Source organism: Podarcis cretensis, assembly GCF_951804945.1.
Source record: "Podarcis cretensis genome assembly, chromosome: 10".
NCBI lineage: Eukaryota > Metazoa > Chordata > Lepidosauria > Squamata > Lacertidae > Podarcis > Podarcis cretensis.
The window spans coordinates 19,141,136-19,161,003 of NC_137179.1; the positions used below are offsets into that span (position 1 = coordinate 19,141,136).

Here is a 19,868-nt window from a genome sequence, read left to right on the forward strand (position 1 = left end):
TCAGTATTGTCAACAAGCTTGGCCACCTCACTGTTCATCCCTAAAGTGTCAGTACTGATTCTTCTGGGCTCCACTTTCTACATCACTCCATTCAGAGAACTGTCCATTTATTCCTACTCTCTTTTATTCTGTTACTTAACCAGTTCCTGATCCACAACAGGACCTCTCATTGTATTCCATGACTGTTACATTTACATAGAAGCCTTGGTTGAGTTACCTTGTTGAATGCTTTTTGAAAGTCCAAGTACATTATGGCAACTGGATCACCTCTATCTATATGCTTACTGACACTCTTAAAGGTAGGTTTATGAAACCAGACTTGCCCTTGCAGAAACCATGCTGCCTACACATCAGCAAGGCTTGTTCTTCTATATGCTTAGTTATTTTATCTTTAACAATATTTTCCACATGTTTTCCTATCAAAAAAGTTAAGCCTATTGGTCTGTAATTTCCAGGATCCTCCTTGAATTCCTTTTTAAAAACTAGTGTCGCATTGGCAACTTTCCAGTCCTCAGGTATGGAGAAGGCTGGTCTGAGGCACAACATATTTTTGTTATAGGATTACCATTTTCACATTTGAGTTGAATTCTCAGGTGGATGCCCTCCAGACCCAGCAGTGTGTCAGTTTTCTTTTTGTATATTAAGTCTAGAACTTAATCTCTTATCACCACTATCTGCCTCAGTTCCTCAGACTCCCTTCCTGCAAAAGTTAGTTCAGGCACTGGGATCTGCCCTATATCTTACCCTGTGAGGACAGGTAAAAATAATTAATTCAGCTTCTCAGCAATCTCCTTACCCTCCTTTAGCACACATCCAAGAGTCCAACTTCCTCCCTAGATGGTTTCCTGCTACCAATATATTGAAAGAACTTGTTGTTGATGATCTTAGTCTTTTTAGCAGTGTGCTGTGCAAATTATTTTTTAGCATGCCTTACTGTCTGCCCACATTTATTTTGCCAAAGTTTGTGTTCCTTTGTTCTCTTCATTAGGGCAAGGTTTCCAATTCTTGAAGGAACTCTTCTTGCCTCTGATAGCTTCTTTAACTCTGCTCATTAAGCATGCCAGCATCCTCATGTTACGTTTCCTGATCTGCAATATACACTCCCAAGGATTTTGGATTTCATAGACACATAGAATTGTAGGGTTGGAAAGGATCCCAAAGGTCATCTATTCCAATACCCTGCAATGCAGGAATCACAGCTGAAGAATCCCTGACAGATCCTCTGTTTAAAAACCTTCAATGAAGTAGAGTCTACCACCTTCAAATTTGTTACAGCACTCCTATACTTGACATATAAAAAATAGGATCTGAGAAATACAGATTAGAAAAGCAACTAAGCAGAGAAGCAGAAAGGTAGCAGAACTATAAGCTGATTAAATAAAAAAACTAAAACAGAGCAACAAGGAAAGTCCACATCCATTGTCTGACCTAGGCATGACAGCCTTGAAATTTTTCACTGTCTCCTGGGAACGGAATACAAAGACACAAGAGACTACACATGCAGAAACGGCACAATCAAATGGGGTTGGCTATGGCCTTCCAGTTTGTCATAACACTTACTGGCTTGGATGGGTGACTCAATAAGACTTCAGGATGCTAAGGAGAAAGACAGGAAAAGAGGGGAAGAATTGGGGAAAGGAACAGTGCAAGAGAGAGAGAAAAATGTAACACAAACAATCTACAGAAAGATGTAGAGACATTCATTGTAGGAGAAAAGGAGCTGATTGTAGATTTAGGATTTAATCTGAAGTAGAGATTTTAACCAAATCCAGTCTTTATTTTCCCTTTAATGGATTTTTCTGCTTCAGTCTTTGGATATGTCTCTTTCGGGTAGTGAGCAGAAGTCTGGATAACCATTGGCTGTACAATACATTACATACTTAAACCAATTAACAGCTGGAAAGCTCCTTAGAGAAAAAAGCCTTAAGCTGACTAAGGCAGCACCGAGCTATGATTTTATTGAACATTTAAATAAATATAGGATGAAAGGTTTCACCTCCTGATGGGCTTGTCCCCCCCCCACTCAATTTAAAAATGCCAGCTCTGCTGAATAAGTTCAGCAACCTAAATATGCGAGTGTACTATACCTCAAAAATGCTGTAAAAGATAACTTGATGGATCTACTCAGTATCTGAATGTATGAATATTTCAATGTTGCAACAGCTGTATTTAGAACATATACACATATTAATGTTTAACGTACAGAGCAACAGGGTTCATTGACCAGGCAAACCTAGTGCAGCTATACACTGGAAGCAACACTCTCATGACATACTTCAAATGTGATAATGGAACATGAATCTTCCTACAATGACATTGAACGCAGAAAGTTGTAACATCTTGAGCGAGGTTATTGGTTCATGTATCTCAGTCTACAATGACTGAAAGTAGCTTTCCAGGATTGCAGCCAAACCTGGGAATACTAAGGATTGAATCTAGGAACTCTTGCATGTGCTCTATCTAGCACTGAGTACATATTCTCTGCACTATAAATATAAAATGTAACAGCTAATCTGTCAATGAAAGGTAACACACATGATAAGTAGCTCTGAATGCTGACTGCACAAAGTTAGTGAGTGAGAAGACCAGGCTAGAAATTTATCTCCAACATGCAAGCTTTATAAATCTGTCCCCCCCCCATGTGAAAGCTTACAATGTAATGCAAAAAACAACTACAACCACCCACAATTCTACTGTAAGATGATATGTTGAAACTCTTCATAGTTTATCTGCTGGTGCTTCTCCTTTTTAGAGAGTTTCTTCTTTCCATAACTGCTGCCAGCTTCATTTGCTTTTGTTTGAGTATCTCCAGAAGTTTAGATTCTTGTCTTGACAATTTCATCTGAATGCTTTGTGGCTTACTTTGTGGGAATCACAGCAGGCCAAGAGAAACTCAATCACTATTGCTAATGGCTCCAAGACAATTCCAGCAAATGGCTGAAATCTATCTTACCTCAAACGCTCTCCAAATGGCTAGTGCATAAAGATTTGAGATTTACTGGCTGGGCACAGTCAAAGTTTTTGATCCATCGGCAGAGCCAAATCAGTCTCTTTCCTTCTTACAATCACTGTGCCCTGGCATTTAAAATGGCATTCTACTGGTTGGTGAGAAGTGAGGCCGACTTTGTTGCTGGAAGACTCTGGCAGGTGGAAAGAATCAGGCTGATCTCCGTTCCTCTCTGATGGTAATTAATTATTTCATGTAGCCAAAAGCGGGGGAAAGGTTTGCATTTCAGACCAAGAGTATTTACATGAAGAGCTCCAGCAGGTTATTTGCATCTCTTCTTGTTAAAGCAACTGGAATAGGCCCAGGCATGGGAAATGCTTCAAAAACTAAAAAACTAAAATAGGATTTACAACAGGACTAAGAACTGAAGACAAATCTCAGATGAAACTTATTCCAAGATTGTGGAACGGAAAACAAATATTTAAAAGCATCTCCACAGTGAGTAGCTGCAAAAATGAATATTAAATATTTTCTATTAATTAAGATTACTCTTCCACTATGCTTCTTCTCCAATTAATGGTTATTTCAACTGCTTTTTTCCTAACTTAATTACAATGTGAATGCATTCCCTTATTCCACAACTCTCATCTCCTTAGTTTAGGAAGTTTAACTGTTTTATTACTTTGATGCCTGTTAAGATGCTCTTTTGCAGTAGAATTTTAGCCCCTCCCCATCTCAACACTTTATGAACTAGCTCTGTTATAAATGCCTTTGCATCCATTCAAATAACTAATGTTTTCCTAGTTAGTTATTAGAATTTTGCTGACAGAATTTATCAGTCTATTTACTTTCTGTATTGCTTTGCATGATACAAGGAAACAGGGAGAGGAAGATACAAACTTCTGGATATGATGTGTGAGAGAGCTGGCATCTCGCTTCATCTCATCAAGGGAAAATGTGTGAGCTATGTCATACAATGCCCAAAAGCATGGAAAAAGGACATGAGTCACACATGTATTCTCTATTGTCACTTTCTTGCTGTGTGCAAAAGTGGCTTGAAATGAACCTCAATCACTAATGCAATCATCCTACACACTCTTTTTGAACGACAATGCTTTGTTGATCCCAAAGTAATAATTTATTATCTAAAATTTGCAGGAGGATATTTGCAGGGAATGATAAAAAAGAAGGGTAAGTCTGAGAAAGACCAGCAATTTCCATTTGAAAGGATAAAGGTTTCTAGTGTTTACCTTTTTCAGCTGAGAGTCTAGTTTCAGGCATTCTTCCTTTTTCTGTTCCAAGGCAATTTCTAATGTCTTTAACCTAGAGTCTTTCTTCAGTCCTGATGATGCTAAAGATGATGCATGCTCCTTCAAATCCAGTAATGAAGTCTACAACAAAGGTAACACATGCAGCAGCATGAAGAACAAAACTATACTTTTCAGCTCTAGCACCAATATTTTGTTCCCAGTCTATATATCAATTACATTTTGTTTTCTGCTCTGGATCAATACATTTCTTTAGAGGCTTATAAGCATCATATATGAAAACCTCTTTTTTTCAATGAAAGGGAGTACTTCTAAATGTGTTAGATGAAATTATGTCTTATTTGAAGAAAAACAATCAGCTACTAACTTCACACTGTCACTGAGCTCAGTCCCAAAAGGGATAGCTATGCTGAATCAAAAACAACAAGGAGTCTTGGGCCCTTAGAAACCAATGAAGTATATATATTGATTTTTTTAACACAATTGCCAGAGTTTATTTTATCCATTTCCATTTTACATAACAAGATTTCATTTCCAGCTGACTGCATTATTTTTTTATTTAATCCATATGCAAAGTGTAAAAGCACATTATGATCTGTTGAACTGGACTCTTATTCCACCCTTTAAGGCACCACAAGACTCTTCAGCCGTTCCACCCTTTCCACTTTTCAGTGTTTCTGTTCAGGAGTCCGGCTATTACTATTCCATTCCTCCTCCCCTACAGTCAGATAGCATTCTGTGCCCACTGAGCATGTGCAGAAATCACTGGCTTGCTTTCATCCCCCCCTCCATTTGGGTTATTATTTTTGGGGATGGGGAAAGGGACAATGCCAATCCCAATTACATTTCATTATTAAATTTTGCCATTAATGTCTATGGGCATAAAACAGAAAGACTACTTTCACACCATCCATTTACTATGGAATAGCTGTGTTTTGTTCACTCACTTATCACAACATTCCCCTCTCATCCCCCACCCAAATTCAGCTTCACTGTTCCCCCACTCATAAAATCTGACTTTTTCTCTCTCTCAATTGAATAAAAGTGCAATTGTAGCCTACAGTCACTTCCTAGACTGCTGTAGTCCAGGGATAGGAAACCTGTGGCCCTCCAGTTGTTGTTGGACTGTAACTCCCATCACTCCCAATCATTGGTTTGTAGCTCTGTTCTCCTGTTTCAACTGCTCCATTCTATTCCCCCTCCTATTCAGCTGTCAGTTTCCCCCAATTATTCACCACCACCCCAAATTCTCAGTGTTCCATGCCACTAGATGGGTCTCCTTTGGATGTGTATATTTATATTTATGTTTATATTTTTATATATTTATCTGCATGCATATCTATCTATTTATCTGCATATCTATACACACACACACACACACACACACACACACACTTGTACATATCTCTGAGTTAACCCAAGTTGGCAATGTATCTCCCTCATGCTTGGTTTTTGATTTTGGATTTATAAGTATCAGCATGGGAAGACCAGAAGCAGCATTCAAGTGTCAATGATAAGTAGGGTCCTGCAACAAAATGTTATAGTGCGGTGTTTATCTTCAAAATTCCAGCATGTACACACACACATACCCCAGCAGCAGTCAGTCAGCATGGCAATGATTGCAAATGTGCCCCCACTGAGCATTTGCACTCATCAATCACCTGTTTCAGGTTTCCCCCCTCTGTTCTGTTTCCCAATACCCCCAATTTCCCTTTTCTGCTGACGGGCACACTTATGCTCAATCCCAGTTACATTAAATTTTTCAATGTTTTAGTATCCATTGATGTCTATGTCTAGTGACCAATCCAGACAATAAGATAATGTCAAATGTTGAAAATAAGCCATAAATTGCAGTTTTCACCAATATCAACAAACACATTCTAGGTATCAGCAATATTAAACTTCATCTGATTTTCCATGCATATTCATTTGAATGTCTGTGTTGTACATTTAAGTTTTTAGTGGATAAAATTGCTGAGAGAATCAAGAAAACTACCCTTCTTAACACGAAGATTATTTACGTTATATGCCTATAATATATATTGGTTAACCTCTTTCTCAGAAAGATCTCCTTGCAAGGCGCTGACTTTCTCTTTCAGGTCTTTAACATCTTTTTTATAGTTGTCAATCTCCTCCTGTTTTTCTCGCTCATCTCTGTCGCGCTGCTCCTTCAGGCGCTCAATTGTACGTTCCTGACAAAAACAGAGCACTCTGTCAAAAGAAATCCATTTGGCTGGACAAATGCTTAATTCTGAGAAGGTCTATGCATGTTTACTCATCGACACAAGCCACACTGAGTTCAAATGAGTCATGTTCCCAAGGGTACATAGTGTTGCAGACTTAAATAAATTTCTGTAACCTTTCACACACATAGTTGTTATACAAATTAAACACATGATAGGTCTTCGCTAAAATCGTTTCCCTGGTAGAACAAGATCCACACCAATCATGCCACAAAGACAAGACATTCATAGAAACTGAAGAAGTGAGAGAGCAGAAATGCTGCTTCTGACGTAGTTTTCACAAGCATGCAGTATAAAGATCCCTTGTCATCACTGTCCCCCTCCCAATAGAACTTATGCAGAGCACCAAATAAAGAAGTTTGTGCAACTGCTGCACCAGGATGACACTAGTGCCAGGGTAGCCAACACAGTATCCTCCAGATATTGTTGGACTCCAGCCCTCATCAGCCCCAGACAGGGTAGCTAATTGTCAGGGATAATGAGAGCTACAGACCAGCAACATCTGAAGGGACCCCATCAGCTGCACTAATCTATATGGGCTGTTAATCAGAAATAAAATAGACCAGAATCAAAAATGCAACCTACAAATATGGAAAGACATTAGAGGCAAGACATTTTGAAACACAGAATCCCTGATTAAATTCAGAAGCAAACTTATAAATTCATTTTGGGGTGACTACCAATGCTGAAATCCTGTGATCTGTGGTGTCCTCCTAGGTGGCAAGGATAATTTTACTATGCCCAGGAGTTACTCAACACACAGCAAAATTTACTTCACCACCCAGCACTCTAAGTGACTATGAGGTAACCGTTGCCATACAGTGATTAAAAATATAAAGCTGTCATGCTGTATTATTTACAATAAACAAATGCAGCACTGGACCAAGCTTACAGTTTAATTCTAAACTACAGCCAGAAACTAACCACTCTCAATTCCAACCAGATAATTGCCACCTGCCCAGATTTTAACTTGTCTGAATTAATTTTAAGATGTATTTTAATTAACTGATGTCTGTTTTTATGCATATTGTGTTGTTTTTATGATGTTGGCTGCTCTGAGCCCAGCCTCAGCTGGGGAGTGCGGGATACAAATAAAAAAATTTATTATTATTATTATTATTATTATTATTATTATTAGGAATCTCAAAAATGACACAGAAACAGCATCTCTCAGATGAGCTGCACAACTATCATAGCGTCACAGGTTAGAAGTCATTTCCAGCTTCCTTATCTAATTCATTTATTTCTCAAGCCGTATATCCAAGCTCAGAGTTGAACAGTTTTCAGAAGATTTTAAGTCAGCGTGTGCTTGATTAATACACATACCAAATGCAATCGGAAGTGTTTTAAACTGCAGCACCTGATTAAGCTAAACTGATAGCATCCAATGAAAATGGGATCTTCCTGCCTGAGATAGGACAAACTCTTCACAAGGAGAATACATTGTTGTGGCTTGGGGAGGGGGGGGCAGGGTTTAGGCAAGGTCGTCTTTCTTTCATATTCACCTTCTCCGCAAGTGCTTCCTCCAGTGTGGTCAAGGCAGTATCGGTGTTGGTGGTATCAGCCTGCAGGGATTTTACCCTTTCTTTCAAACTGCTCATCTGTTTCTCCTTGTCTCTTAACTGTTCCTGAAGATTCTCAATCTTTAATAAAGCAAGATCAATTAAAGAATCAGATTAACATGAAACAGATGGGCAACATGTTTTTAGAAAGATTGCACAGCATTCTATTCCTTACTAGAGGTGCCCAGTCAATATGCCAAATTGGAAAATTGACTGGGAAAATTCAGAACCAGCAGGACCAGAATTTCTTGAAAGACTGGAATAAATTTATGTTGTACTTGAAAGACAACTGTAAACAACTGACATTGCTAATAGGGCTACAAGAAGTTTTGTAAATTGTTTATTCAAGATCATGATTTAATAGTAATATTAATAAGAATAAAATGCATATTAGAGATTAAGTTGGAAAATCATTAGCTGAGGATATATAATTGATGTTAAGATGGAAGCCCAGTCAGCTGTGCCTTCCCACCTAATTCACTGAGACTACCTCTTTCTTCCATGGATGCTTCTAAATCTCTGTGCTGCTCCCAGTTCTCCAGTTCCCCATCATTTTTTATGCTACCCTGCATTACTGAATGATTCTCTTGAGATATGTGTGGAAGGCAATGTACCATTCAGAAGAACACAGAAAATGACATCCAGTAAATTTTAAAACAATTCAAAGTAGGCACCCCTAGCAGAAATCTGTACATACAGTATCGTAAGGAAATATGCTAATAAAATTGCATTTACCCTTCTAATCTATACTACGAATCGTTTCCATTCTTCCACATCTCTGCATCAAGTGTTCAAAAGTTTATATGAATATCTGCTCTGGTTGCAGCACACACATCAATTGCAAACTCATCAAGTATCATCCTTGCAGCTTCAAGAGCACCATGAACAGTATTTCAGTAAACACAGTGTGTTATGTAAGTGTGGCAGTTAAGCCTGATAAAATGCTGCAGTATTTTATTTATTAATTAAAATAGGTTAATAGTTAACCATCTTGTAGCTAATTTGTAGCTACATGCACATGTTACTAAGTTACAGTGAATTCAACAAGATTTACTTTAGGCTGTACATCTTTAATCAGATGGCCTACATTACAGATATTGCCAAGGGAGAATAAAAATTAATTTGAAGTGTCTTTGGAGCCAGATAGAAAGGGAATGATCCTGGCATCTGCAGCAGCAAGTCAGTCAAGCAGGAAGCTGTACAACTTTAACACAGGTTCTCAAAGAGGCTTTAATTCAAACATTCAATTACATTTTCCAAGTCAGTAAATTGTTACAAAGTCAAGAAATACACTGTAACATGAAACCTCAGGGGAACCCTTGAGAGGATGGCTTTTATGCTAATTTCATGCAAGGAATGTCCAGCCAGTTACTATTGTCCCATTTAATTTATCTTATACAGGAAATTAAGCTGAAAAACACATAAGTGTTTATGTGTGCTGGGAGAGAGGGTGGGTGAGGGGGGAGACATCAATCCTAGTATAACAAGCACTGAACCTTTAAAAGCACATATATTACACTGTCCACTGAATTACGAATATTAAAGACCATTCCGAGCTCTTTTCTGCGAAGAGAATGATCATTTTAACTTTGACTAGTGCAAACTGCATGGAATCAATCTCTCTCTCTCTGTATATATATATAAAGTAATCTTCCAGGTCTTATAGACAGATTAGAAAACTGACATGTCACCAGGCGTAGATGCCATTCACCTATTACTTTAATTTTATTGTTCAGAAATTGTAATAAAAACTTCTTTAAAATTGCTTTTACTGCAAGAATGTTGTGTGTGGATTAATATGGAAAATTGATGGGTTTAAGCATTTTTAATGTTGCCATTTTGTAACTGTCTTGTAATTAAATTGAATAAAGATAGACGGGTGACTTCTCCAAAGTTCTGCCTGCTTTGAGATAAAGATGGTCACTCCACAAAAAGCCTTGGGACACTCCAAATCATACATTCCCACAGAGCATCTTCTATGAGGCAGCATGCAATTTGATCTGGCCCAATGCTTCCATTGATGTTCCTTACAAGCATGGCACCCTATGTCAATAGCAGCCTATGGACATAGAAATTCACGAGCAACTGTGGGAATGCATTCTACAAGCAGCTTTGCACCACTCTAAATATTAGAGGGGCTTCTCTACAGGGGCTCAGAGAAGTCCACTGCCACCCCTTCAAGGTGCACCCCGAAAGTTCTGAGTCACACACAAAAGGCTGCCATACTGAGCTGCTGGGAGTTCCAGTCTAAAACAGAAGGAAGGCATCAAGTTGGGAAGGGTCATATTACTGTTATGCAAACTTCTGGCCACACATGAATGAGTCTACTTGTGCTCCTCACCCAGATGGCACTAGTTACAGATAGGTAGCCGTGTTGGTTAAAAGAGTGTCCCAAGGCTGGAAAGAGAAGCTGCTGAATTGCAACTTATTACCAAACTTAAAACCATGGAGAGGCCTGGTCTGAACAAAGACATTGGATTCTTATCTCATTATACATGACAAAGCCATTTTTCACCTTCTCACCCCTTGCTTTTTCCTGTAAGACCTATTGCAGTCGTTAAGAGTCGTCAACAGGCTCATCACAGCTATCTGCCAATCACCCAATCCCACCACCCTTCTGAGTAATACCCCTCCCCACATTCTCACTATATAGAAGGGTCTGGTGACTTCTGTTTCAGTGTATCTGAAGAAGTGTGCATGCACACGAAAGCTCATACCAAGAACTAACTTAGTTGGTCTTTAAGGTGCTACTGGAAGGAATTTTTTTATTTTGTTTTGCCAGTTGGCACTGATTGTCATCATTTGTAGCGTGTGAAACTTAAGTTATCAAAAAAGAAAAATGTTAGGTAAAGCCAATCTATTTTGAAATGAGAGTAAACTAAAGGCATTCTTAATAATGAGGACTCGTTTTTCCAGGAGGAAAAAGAAACCAACCTTCTCAAATCTGCTCCAGTCATGATGGTTATGACAGATCTGAGCAGGAAAGTACCCACCCTGCCCCTTCAGGCACATCCAGATTGAGGGGCAGGCTCAAGAATAGGAGTTATGGGCCAACACTTCCATAGCTAAAGATCTAGAATGTAGCCAGATATTGTTCTGCATAGCTACAGAACCCAGGTGTGTGATTGCACTAGCGTATGACGTACAGGCGTAATCACCAACGGTCACTTCCCTGACTATCATATTATTTGTTCGTATCAATCACACAGCCATTCTAGGAACTTATGCAGACTCCACCACTCGCTATACAAGAGAGTACGTATGATATTTAACATTCCAGTCATTGCAAAGACTAATGTAGCATTAGAAACACAGTGAAAGATCTTTTGATCAACACAGTCTTGTTTTTCTGCTAATTTTAAAACTCTGTTCAGGTTTATCATTACCAAACCTCCCACTGCAACAGAACGCTGAACCACAATCCTCAGTAAACGAGACTTTTGTAGCTGTTGGTATTACCACTTTCGGACAAAAAGGGTTGGAGTGCAGAACTTTGTATACCTGGCTGGCCTACCTTTTTCTGAAGAACATTAACCTTGCGTTCTTTCACATCCAGCATATCTTTGAGATCATGAATCTCTCCAGCTTGAGTTCCTTTCTCTTCAGCCATCTCCTGAATTTGCTTAGTCTTTTTATTCAACATGGTCTCTTTCTCTTCTAGACGTAACCGGAGAGCATCCACCTGAAATCAGTCAAAAGAAACAAGACTTCCAATTACCTTCAAGCAAGACAGCCTTTAAAAAAGGGAAAACTCTGCTGACAAAGAATTGAACTGTATTACCAGATTCAGCTCACAAGTTTATTTCTCTCTGCTTCCCATCAAACATAAATCTTGAATAAAAAAATGCTAAATTTATAGTAGAAAGTAGAAAGCAGTTGAAAAAGCAGATTTGCACTTTCCAATAAAACAGCTGACCTGTTATCTGGTTGTTTAAGCAGTTGGTAGCTGAAGACACAGCTCTTTACCCTGGTCTTTATAAACTGAAAAACTGATTTAGGTGGCTTTGCTGTAATGTATTGTATGAATTACTGATTTGCGGTTAATAGGTGGGTGGGTTTTTTTACTGTTTCAATTGTGTTTTTATCATCTGTAACCTGCCCTGGAACCTTCTGGTGAAGGGCAGGCATGAAATACAATTAATAATAATAATAATAATAATAAATAATGAATTGCTTTAGGGATATATTTCATCTAACTTTTTGTATTTCATCATGGACTACCAAATACAATATATATGCAAGCTTTGAATACATTGGGCCTGGTAAATGTATGCTTAATCTGCCACTTTTCAAAGGCTAATCTGAAAAGGACACGTCCTATGCTTCCTTGTATTTTGCTGACAATTGCTGGCAATTTAAATCTAAATATGTTATTAAAAAGTTAAAAAAAGAGGTAAAAAATGTTAATATGCCATTAACATAATCCAAACACAGATATCTTGCACTGTGGTATATATCCTGGTGTAAAAAAAGTAATGCGAGAAGCAGCTCCAAAGACCATTACTCCTGTGTCTTTTGAACCGCCTGGTGTTCTGAGTTTCACAACTTCAACTCCTGTGATTCCCCAGCCCCTTTGATCAGTATACATTTTCCTGGGAAATTAAAGATAAATAAATAAATAATACATGATCCCTTCCTTTTGTCTCCCCAAACATCACCTATGTGGCAAGTTGCAGTACAAGTTCAGCAAAATGTGTATCTATAAAGATATATCTGTAGGCTGCTACACTACACAAGTTCTAACCCCACAGCTGAGTGAGCATCTGGGTCAGACTGATACTGAAAGGGATGTTTGAAGTATTAGGATTCAGGGGGGGAAAGTATGGCCATCAACGATTCTAATAAATGAATATGCCATTACTAATAATGGACCTAAATACTCTAATCTAAATTAATTCTAAACACACAAAGCAGCTGGCAAGTAGGCTTTTTATTTTTCAAAAAGATATCATTGAAAAAAAATGAAAGCACATAATCCCACATAAATTCACGTAGGTGTGTCCACCACTATACATAGTGCTTTACAACCTAAGCAAAATGTCACTGATCCAAGAAGCTTGCAGGTTGCATTTTGACAGTGGGGAAAAATGAATGGGAGAGACAAGGCTAACACTGAATGAGTGTGGGCAAATGATATTACTGTATCAAGTCCAAGAAGGAAAAGCAACACCCCACCACAAAAAACAAAACAAAAAAAGACAACACTACTGTGCATCACTATCTAGTAGTCAGTATGCCCTCTCACCAAGTTTCTACTGACATTTTAGAGAACAAGGATTAAAACAGCAGAATTGAAGTGACATAATGTAAAGTTCACAAATACTCTAGCAGCTCTGATAATTTGCAGAATATTTTGTTCTGTTTTCTCAGCCTATGTATGTTCCAAAATCTTACTTACTTATCATCAAACCTTTATTAGGCATTATGCAGGTAAAACCATAAAGGGAAAATAACATATAAAAGCCTTGAGATATATATAAAAAGGCAGGAGTTGGCTACATACAAATATAAATATATACATATAGAATCAGTGGTTTTCCTTGTTAACCTGCTCCTTGGAGGACTGCTGCCAAAAACTCGGCTACCCCCGCCGTTACCCTTTGGTCAGCGTCGGATAGGTAGAGTCCCACACATTCAGCTTGCTGGGGTTCCAGACCACCCGAAAGGGGGGACAGCACGCGTTGACGGAGCGTACTGTACAATGGGCAATGAAAGAGGATATGCTCTACAGTGTCCGGGACATTCATAGAACATCTGCAGAATCTCTTGCTTCTGGGAATGTTTTGATATCTTCCCCAGACAAATGCTGAGGGAAAAACATTCAAACGGGCCAGCATAAAAGCCCTACGTTGGGCTGGGATTATTAATTTAGAGACGTAATTGGCTCTGCAATCTAAGATATTTAAATCGTAGAATCTGGGGGAGCAAATTTTGTTTACAGCTGCCATAATATTTTGTCTCTCGACATCCTTTAGTCTAGTTAGGATATTATGGAGAATATATTGCTCATTAGAATTGTACAGGAGCTCCAGCTCGATGCCTAAAGATTCAAATTTTTTTTCAAGGTGCTGATACCATCTTGATTTATAAGGGTCTTTGAGCAAATCAGCGAGCAGACTTGATGGAGGGCAGCGAAAATGGCAGCGTAACCAATACTTTATTGAGGTGGACCATGCCCAGTATTCCATTGTGTGTATGCCTATTTCTGCACACATTGTTTCATATTTGATCATAAGAGGGAGTCCAAGAATACGTCTCAAAAAGCTGGAGTGAATCTTTTTTATATCACTGTTATATGCTTGGACCCATAGCGGGATACCATAGAATATCTGGGATTGCACTTTTGCTTGAAATATCTGATTGGCCGCAGGAATAAATTGATTACCTTTCTGATAATAAAAACGGGCAACTGCTGATGAGATGCACTTTGCCTGTTTTATGGCATTTGTGCGATGGGTTGCCCACCCTAAGTTGCTCTGGAATAAGATTCCCAGATATCTATGGATTTTTACTTGTTGGATTTCTTGCCCTCTTATTTTCCATTTCTCTAATTTCCAACCATTCGAGAAGACCAAAATTTTTGTCTTCTCATAATTTATAGAGAGTTTGTTACATTCGCAGTAAAGGATCAGTGAAGATATAAGACGTTTCAGACCCAGGCTCGTTAGTGATAGTAAGACAGCATCGTCTGCGTATAATAAGAGAGGAACTGGTTTCTGATTGAGTTTAGGGGCATGTGATTCTGTTTTTTGAAGGTAATCTGGCAAGTCTGATAAAAATAAATTAAATAGAAAGGGGGCAAGAATACACCCTTGTTTTACCCCTTTCGAGTTTGGGATGTCTGAGGAGAGGTGACCTTTGGTGTTAAGTTTGACTTGACAGGTATTGGAAGAATGTAGATTTTGCATTAGAATCAATAAGCGCTGATCAATTTTTAATTCTGTGAGTTTCCTCCACAACTTTGGGCGGTCAATTGAGTCGAATGCACCACGAAAATCTACAAAAGCAGCGTATATCTTAGATTGCCTTTGGGATCTGTATTTTTCAACCAGATGCATAAGTGTAAGACAGTGGTCTAGAGTAGAGCAACCTTTGGAGAAACCTATTTGTTCTTTCCCTGGTAAATTTAGATTTTTCATCCAGGTAAGAAGTTTAGATAAGAGGTGCTTAGCGTAGATTTTCCCTATCACTGATAGTAGGCTTATCGGTCTATAATTCCTTGGTTCTTTTGGGTCGCCATTTTTAAAGATTGGAATAATTATTGATCTTAACCATATCTCAGGTATGGTCCCATATTTATCTATAAGAGTAAACAATTGAGCTAAGGGTTCTGCCCACCAATCTATATAGGTCTTAAATAGTTCTATTGGTAGACCGTCTGGCCCAGGAGATTTCCCCGATTTGAAGTTTTTAACTATCTCTCTAATTTCCTCTTCCTCTACCCTTGGCCACTCCTGGAGTTTATTAATTTTATTTTTAATGGTTTCATTTCCTTTAAGTTCACCGTGTAGATTGTTAAATACAGATGTAAAGTATTGGGACCATTTGGATTCTGCAATTGGTGGCAGAGTTAGTTGATTTTCGGCTTTCAGTCCTCCGTACACTAGGCTCCAGAACGCTTTGTTGTTTTTACTCTGAATTGAGTCGAATAATTGTAGCCATTTTTGGGTTGCGTATTTCTGTTTCTTTTCGGCCAGAATATAATGGTATTTTCTTTTTTCATCAAGATAAGAGGGCTCTAGTTTAGTGCGATTATTTTTAAATGTTTGGCGCAGTTTTCTTTTTAGCTGGAAACATTCATCATCAAACCAAGGGCTAGCGCTATATTTAAGTTCCCAAACTTTAGGTGGAGTACTAAGCTCTACAAGCATTTGGAAGATTTCATTATAAATTTTAGGAATATCACAGTAGGAATTAGTGGTCTTTAAGTTGAATAATACTTGTTTTCTCAGGTTAGCTGTAAGTTTATGCCCCACTTCTGCACTCATTTCCTGGGACCATTTTAATTGGGTCATTTGTTTGTATTGAGAAGGTTCTATGATATTGTGCTTAGTTATTTTGGTTTCGTCCTTTAAGCTAATAGACAGCAATAATGGCTGATGATCGCTTTCAGTGCGCGTTCCAATTTTGAGGTCCATGATCGAATTTATAATATTATAAGGGACAAGAATATAGTCGATGACACTGCATCCTCGGGGGGAGAAGTATGTAAACTCCCCGCTTCTATCGCCATTTGTTGAACCGTTCACAATCTGCAAATTAAAGTTGTTACATAATTCAAGTAGGCGTAAGCCTTCGTTGTTAACAACCCTGTCTCTGGAGAATCGTCCTATTTTCAGGGCATGTGCGATATCATTATCAGTATTCCAATTTAGTTTGCTACATAGTTGTTCATTGTTGGTTCCCACTCTGGCATTAAAATCACCTGCTATTATCAGTGAGGCATTTGGGTATTTATCGGACAGATTTTCTATATAAAAGGTTAGTTGTGACCAATTTTCACTACTGATGTTGTTTTTGGTTGGGGGGATATAGACATTTACAAGTAGCAAAGAGTCTTTTTTTTGGGTTAAAAGTAGAGCTTGTGCAAGTGGTAAACATATTTCTAGTTGCTTGATTTCAAACCCTAAGTTGTCTTTGATCATACAACAGAACCCTGCTTTCGGCCGGCCCTTCGTGTTTGTTTTCAATGCGGGTTTCGTATAGGAGATGAATCCGTTAATTTTAATATCTCTAGTTGACCATGTTTCTTGTAGGAGTATTAGTTCAAAATCCTTAAAGAAGTTCATTAGGTCTGGGTCTCCGTCTTTGTTTCCCCACCCTGCGATATTCCAGGACAACAGGCGTAGGATCCGTTTTTGGGTTGGTGGCTGGTTGACAGCATTTAGTCATTCTAGTTCTGTCATTAAGTCCAGCGAGGAATTTTTTCTTGTGCAGATACAGCCATTTGTCGCTGCTTTCGGTGGGGGACGTAATGGTGGATCTTTTAGATTCTTTTTTGAAGTGCGGGAAATTAGAATTTCCTCCCTTTCTTGATTTTCTTCCTTAACTGTTCCTTGTTCCTGAGAGATTTCTGTGGTTGGTGGGCTATTATGGACAGTAGGACTGTTTTTAGTCTCTACTTCCATTTCTTTGGCCTCATTAGGTGTTGAGCTCGGTGTGTCAGGTCTGTTGGAGGTCATCTTTTGTTCGGCAAAGTTAGAGTCCTTTGTGGTACTTAAATAAGGGGTACCTATTTCGTTTGGAGCTAGTATTTGATATCTCAGCCAGGAGTTTGTAGTCTCATTACTGGAGTTTTTCCTTGCCGTTTCATATTCTAAAGGCGGCTGGATTTGTAGCTCTGCATCTATACATTTGAAAGTTCCATTTGCAGCTCTCTTTTTGACTATGCATTTTGGGGAAAAGGCTGGCAAGTGTAAAGTTTGATTGTGTATTGTATCTACTGCATTTTGTTGACCTTGTCGGTGAATTTCGGTCAATCTGGCCTGTAGTTTCGTCAATTTACTGAGTATGTTTATTTGTTCTTTATCTGGTAGCTTGGCAAAATTACTCAGCAGATCTTCTTCTTCTGGGACTGTCCAGTCTATTGTGTCAAGGGCGAGGTTGTTATTTGATGCTACAGTCGCATGGTTTGGGAGCTTGGATTTTTCTTGCATAATTTTCCGGGTAGCTGACTGCGGTTTCTCCCATCTACTGGGTTCTTCCACGGGGGTAGGGGAGATGTCGGCTTCTGGTGGAATGGCCTTGTTCATCTTATTCTGTCTTTTAGATGCAAACAATGGTCTGGGTGATATATCTTCAAAATGTCGGCGCGGAAAAATTCCTTTCTGGGCTAAATGAGCCTTTACCCTTAAGATTTTAGTTGGGATTCTATGACTACCAAATCTTAGTAGTACTTTTTTGGAATATCCGTCGTTAGTGAGCCTCTTGACTGCTTTTAAGTCAATGCTTCCGCCCTCAGAACCAAGGAGCAGATTTAGATGGTGTCTGGCCCAGAAAGATGACTCCCAGTAAGGTAGGGGTCCTCTATATGGAAAAATGTGGAGAACAATCTCACATGGCCTCAGTATCAGGTTGATTGAGTGAGGGGGGCTTCCTCTGATTTTTGACTGATTTAGAGGTATAAATTTGTATTTGTTCTGTTTATTTCCAGGGGTTGTTAAGGATGGCAAAAAGGGAGTGAGTTGCCTCCTTTCATCTGGGTTATCCAGCTTCTTGGAGATGTTTTGTAATTGTTCAAAGATTTTTTGAACTGTTTGAGCAGTCAATAGGCAGCATTCCTCCAGCAGCTCCACCTTTCTATCAATTAGTGCTTGTGCCTCGGTTATGGGAGTAGTAGCCTTGTCCTCATTTACTCCTAGGGATATCTCTTCAATTGTCTTTCCATGTAAGGAGTTGAGGAAGGTTTTGGGAGGAGATACGTGCTGTTTTTGAGGTAGCAGGTAATTATCTAGATTACTCTGTTTAAAACCAGAGGGCTCTGTGTCAGTTTCTATATCAAGGCACCTGGGTCTTTTGCCTCTTCTCATTACTAGATTCTTAAATCAATGAGATCAGACTTCTAAATAGAATGATAAAGTGCTAAAGTTCTCTGGTCACAATCTCGTTCAATTCTCATTCGGTCCTAGCTGGACTGCTGCGAAGTAAGTAACGAGTAACTGGGAGGGAGTGCCTTAGTGCTCGAGAGGGAATGTCTGAGAGCCTTCGTTAAAACTTCTTTAACTTCATTAAGTCCCGGCACCGAGGAGGATAAGATAAGATAAAATGTTCAAACGCACAGCAAAATAATGAAAGGAAATAGAATCCAAAAGGGAGGAGAGCCGGCAACATTTAGTTAAAAGATCTCTTTGAGCTCCGATAAGAGCGTCTTACCTCGGCGCCATCTTGAAACCGAGCCAAAAAGTTAAAAAAAGAGGTAAAAAATGTTAATATGCCATTAACATAATCCAAACACAGATATCTTGCACTGTGGTATATATCCTGGTGTAAAAAAAAGTAATGCGAGAAGCAGCTCCAAAGACCATTACTCCTGTGTCTTTTGAACCGCCTGGTGTTCTGAGTTTCACAACTTCAACTCCTGTGATTCCCCAGCCCCTTTGATCAGTATACATTTTCCTGGGAAATTAAAGATAAATAAATAAATAATACATGATCCCTTCCTTTTGTCTCCCCAAACATCACCTATGTGGCAAGTTGCAGTACAAGTTCAGCAAAATGTGTATCTATAAAGATATATCTGTAGGCTGCTACACTACACAAGTTCTAACCCCACAGCTGAGTGAGCATCTGGGTCAGACTGATACTGAAAGGGATGTTTGAAGTATTAGGATTCAGGGGGGGAAAGTATGGCCATCAACGATTCTAATAAATGAATATGCCATTACTAATAATGGACCTAAATACTCTAATCTAAATTAATTCTAAACACACAAAGCAGCTGGCAAGTAGGCTTTTTATTTTTCAAAAAGATATCATTGAAAAAAAATGAAAGCACATAATCCCACATAAATTCACGTAGGTGTGTCCACCACTATACATAGTGCTTTACAACCTAAGCAAAATGTCACTGATCCAAGAAGCTTGCAGGTTGCATTTTGACAGTGGGGAAAAATGAATGGGAGAGACAAGGCTAACACTGAATGAGTGTGGGCAAATGATATTACTGTATCAAGTCCAAGAAGGAAAAGCAACACCCCACCACAAAAAACAAAACAAAAAAAGACAACACTACTGTGCATCACTATCTAGTAGTCAGTATGCCCTCTCACCAAGTTTCTACTGACATTTTAGAGAACAAGGATTAAAACAGCAGAATTGAAGTGACATAATGTAAAGTTCACAAATACTC

At 38.8% G+C, this 19,868-nt stretch overlaps 1 protein-coding gene across 12 annotated transcripts in view; it reads right to left on the bottom strand.

Moving 5' to 3' along the window:
- Positions 1 to 19,868, bottom strand: part of ERC1 (ELKS/RAB6-interacting/CAST family member 1) — a 178,889-nt gene that overhangs the window by 107,380 nt on the left and 51,641 nt on the right. For 8 of the 12 annotated variants that reach the window (XM_079992268.1, XM_079992274.1, XM_079992264.1 and 5 more), the window contains 5 exons: positions 11,535 to 11,702; positions 7,964 to 8,101; positions 6,267 to 6,407; positions 4,198 to 4,338; positions 1,561 to 1,596 (listed from right to left, as the gene is read on the bottom strand). In XM_079992268.1, coding sequence (XP_079848394.1) covers positions 1,561 to 1,596; positions 4,198 to 4,338; positions 6,267 to 6,407; positions 7,964 to 8,101; positions 11,535 to 11,702 — 624 coding nt within the window. The remainder of the gene's footprint in view (positions 1 to 1,560; positions 1,597 to 4,197; positions 4,339 to 6,266; positions 6,408 to 7,963; positions 8,102 to 11,534; positions 11,703 to 19,868) is intronic. The other 4 variants (XM_079992265.1, XM_079992269.1, XM_079992272.1 and 1 more) reach the window with 1 other exon arrangement.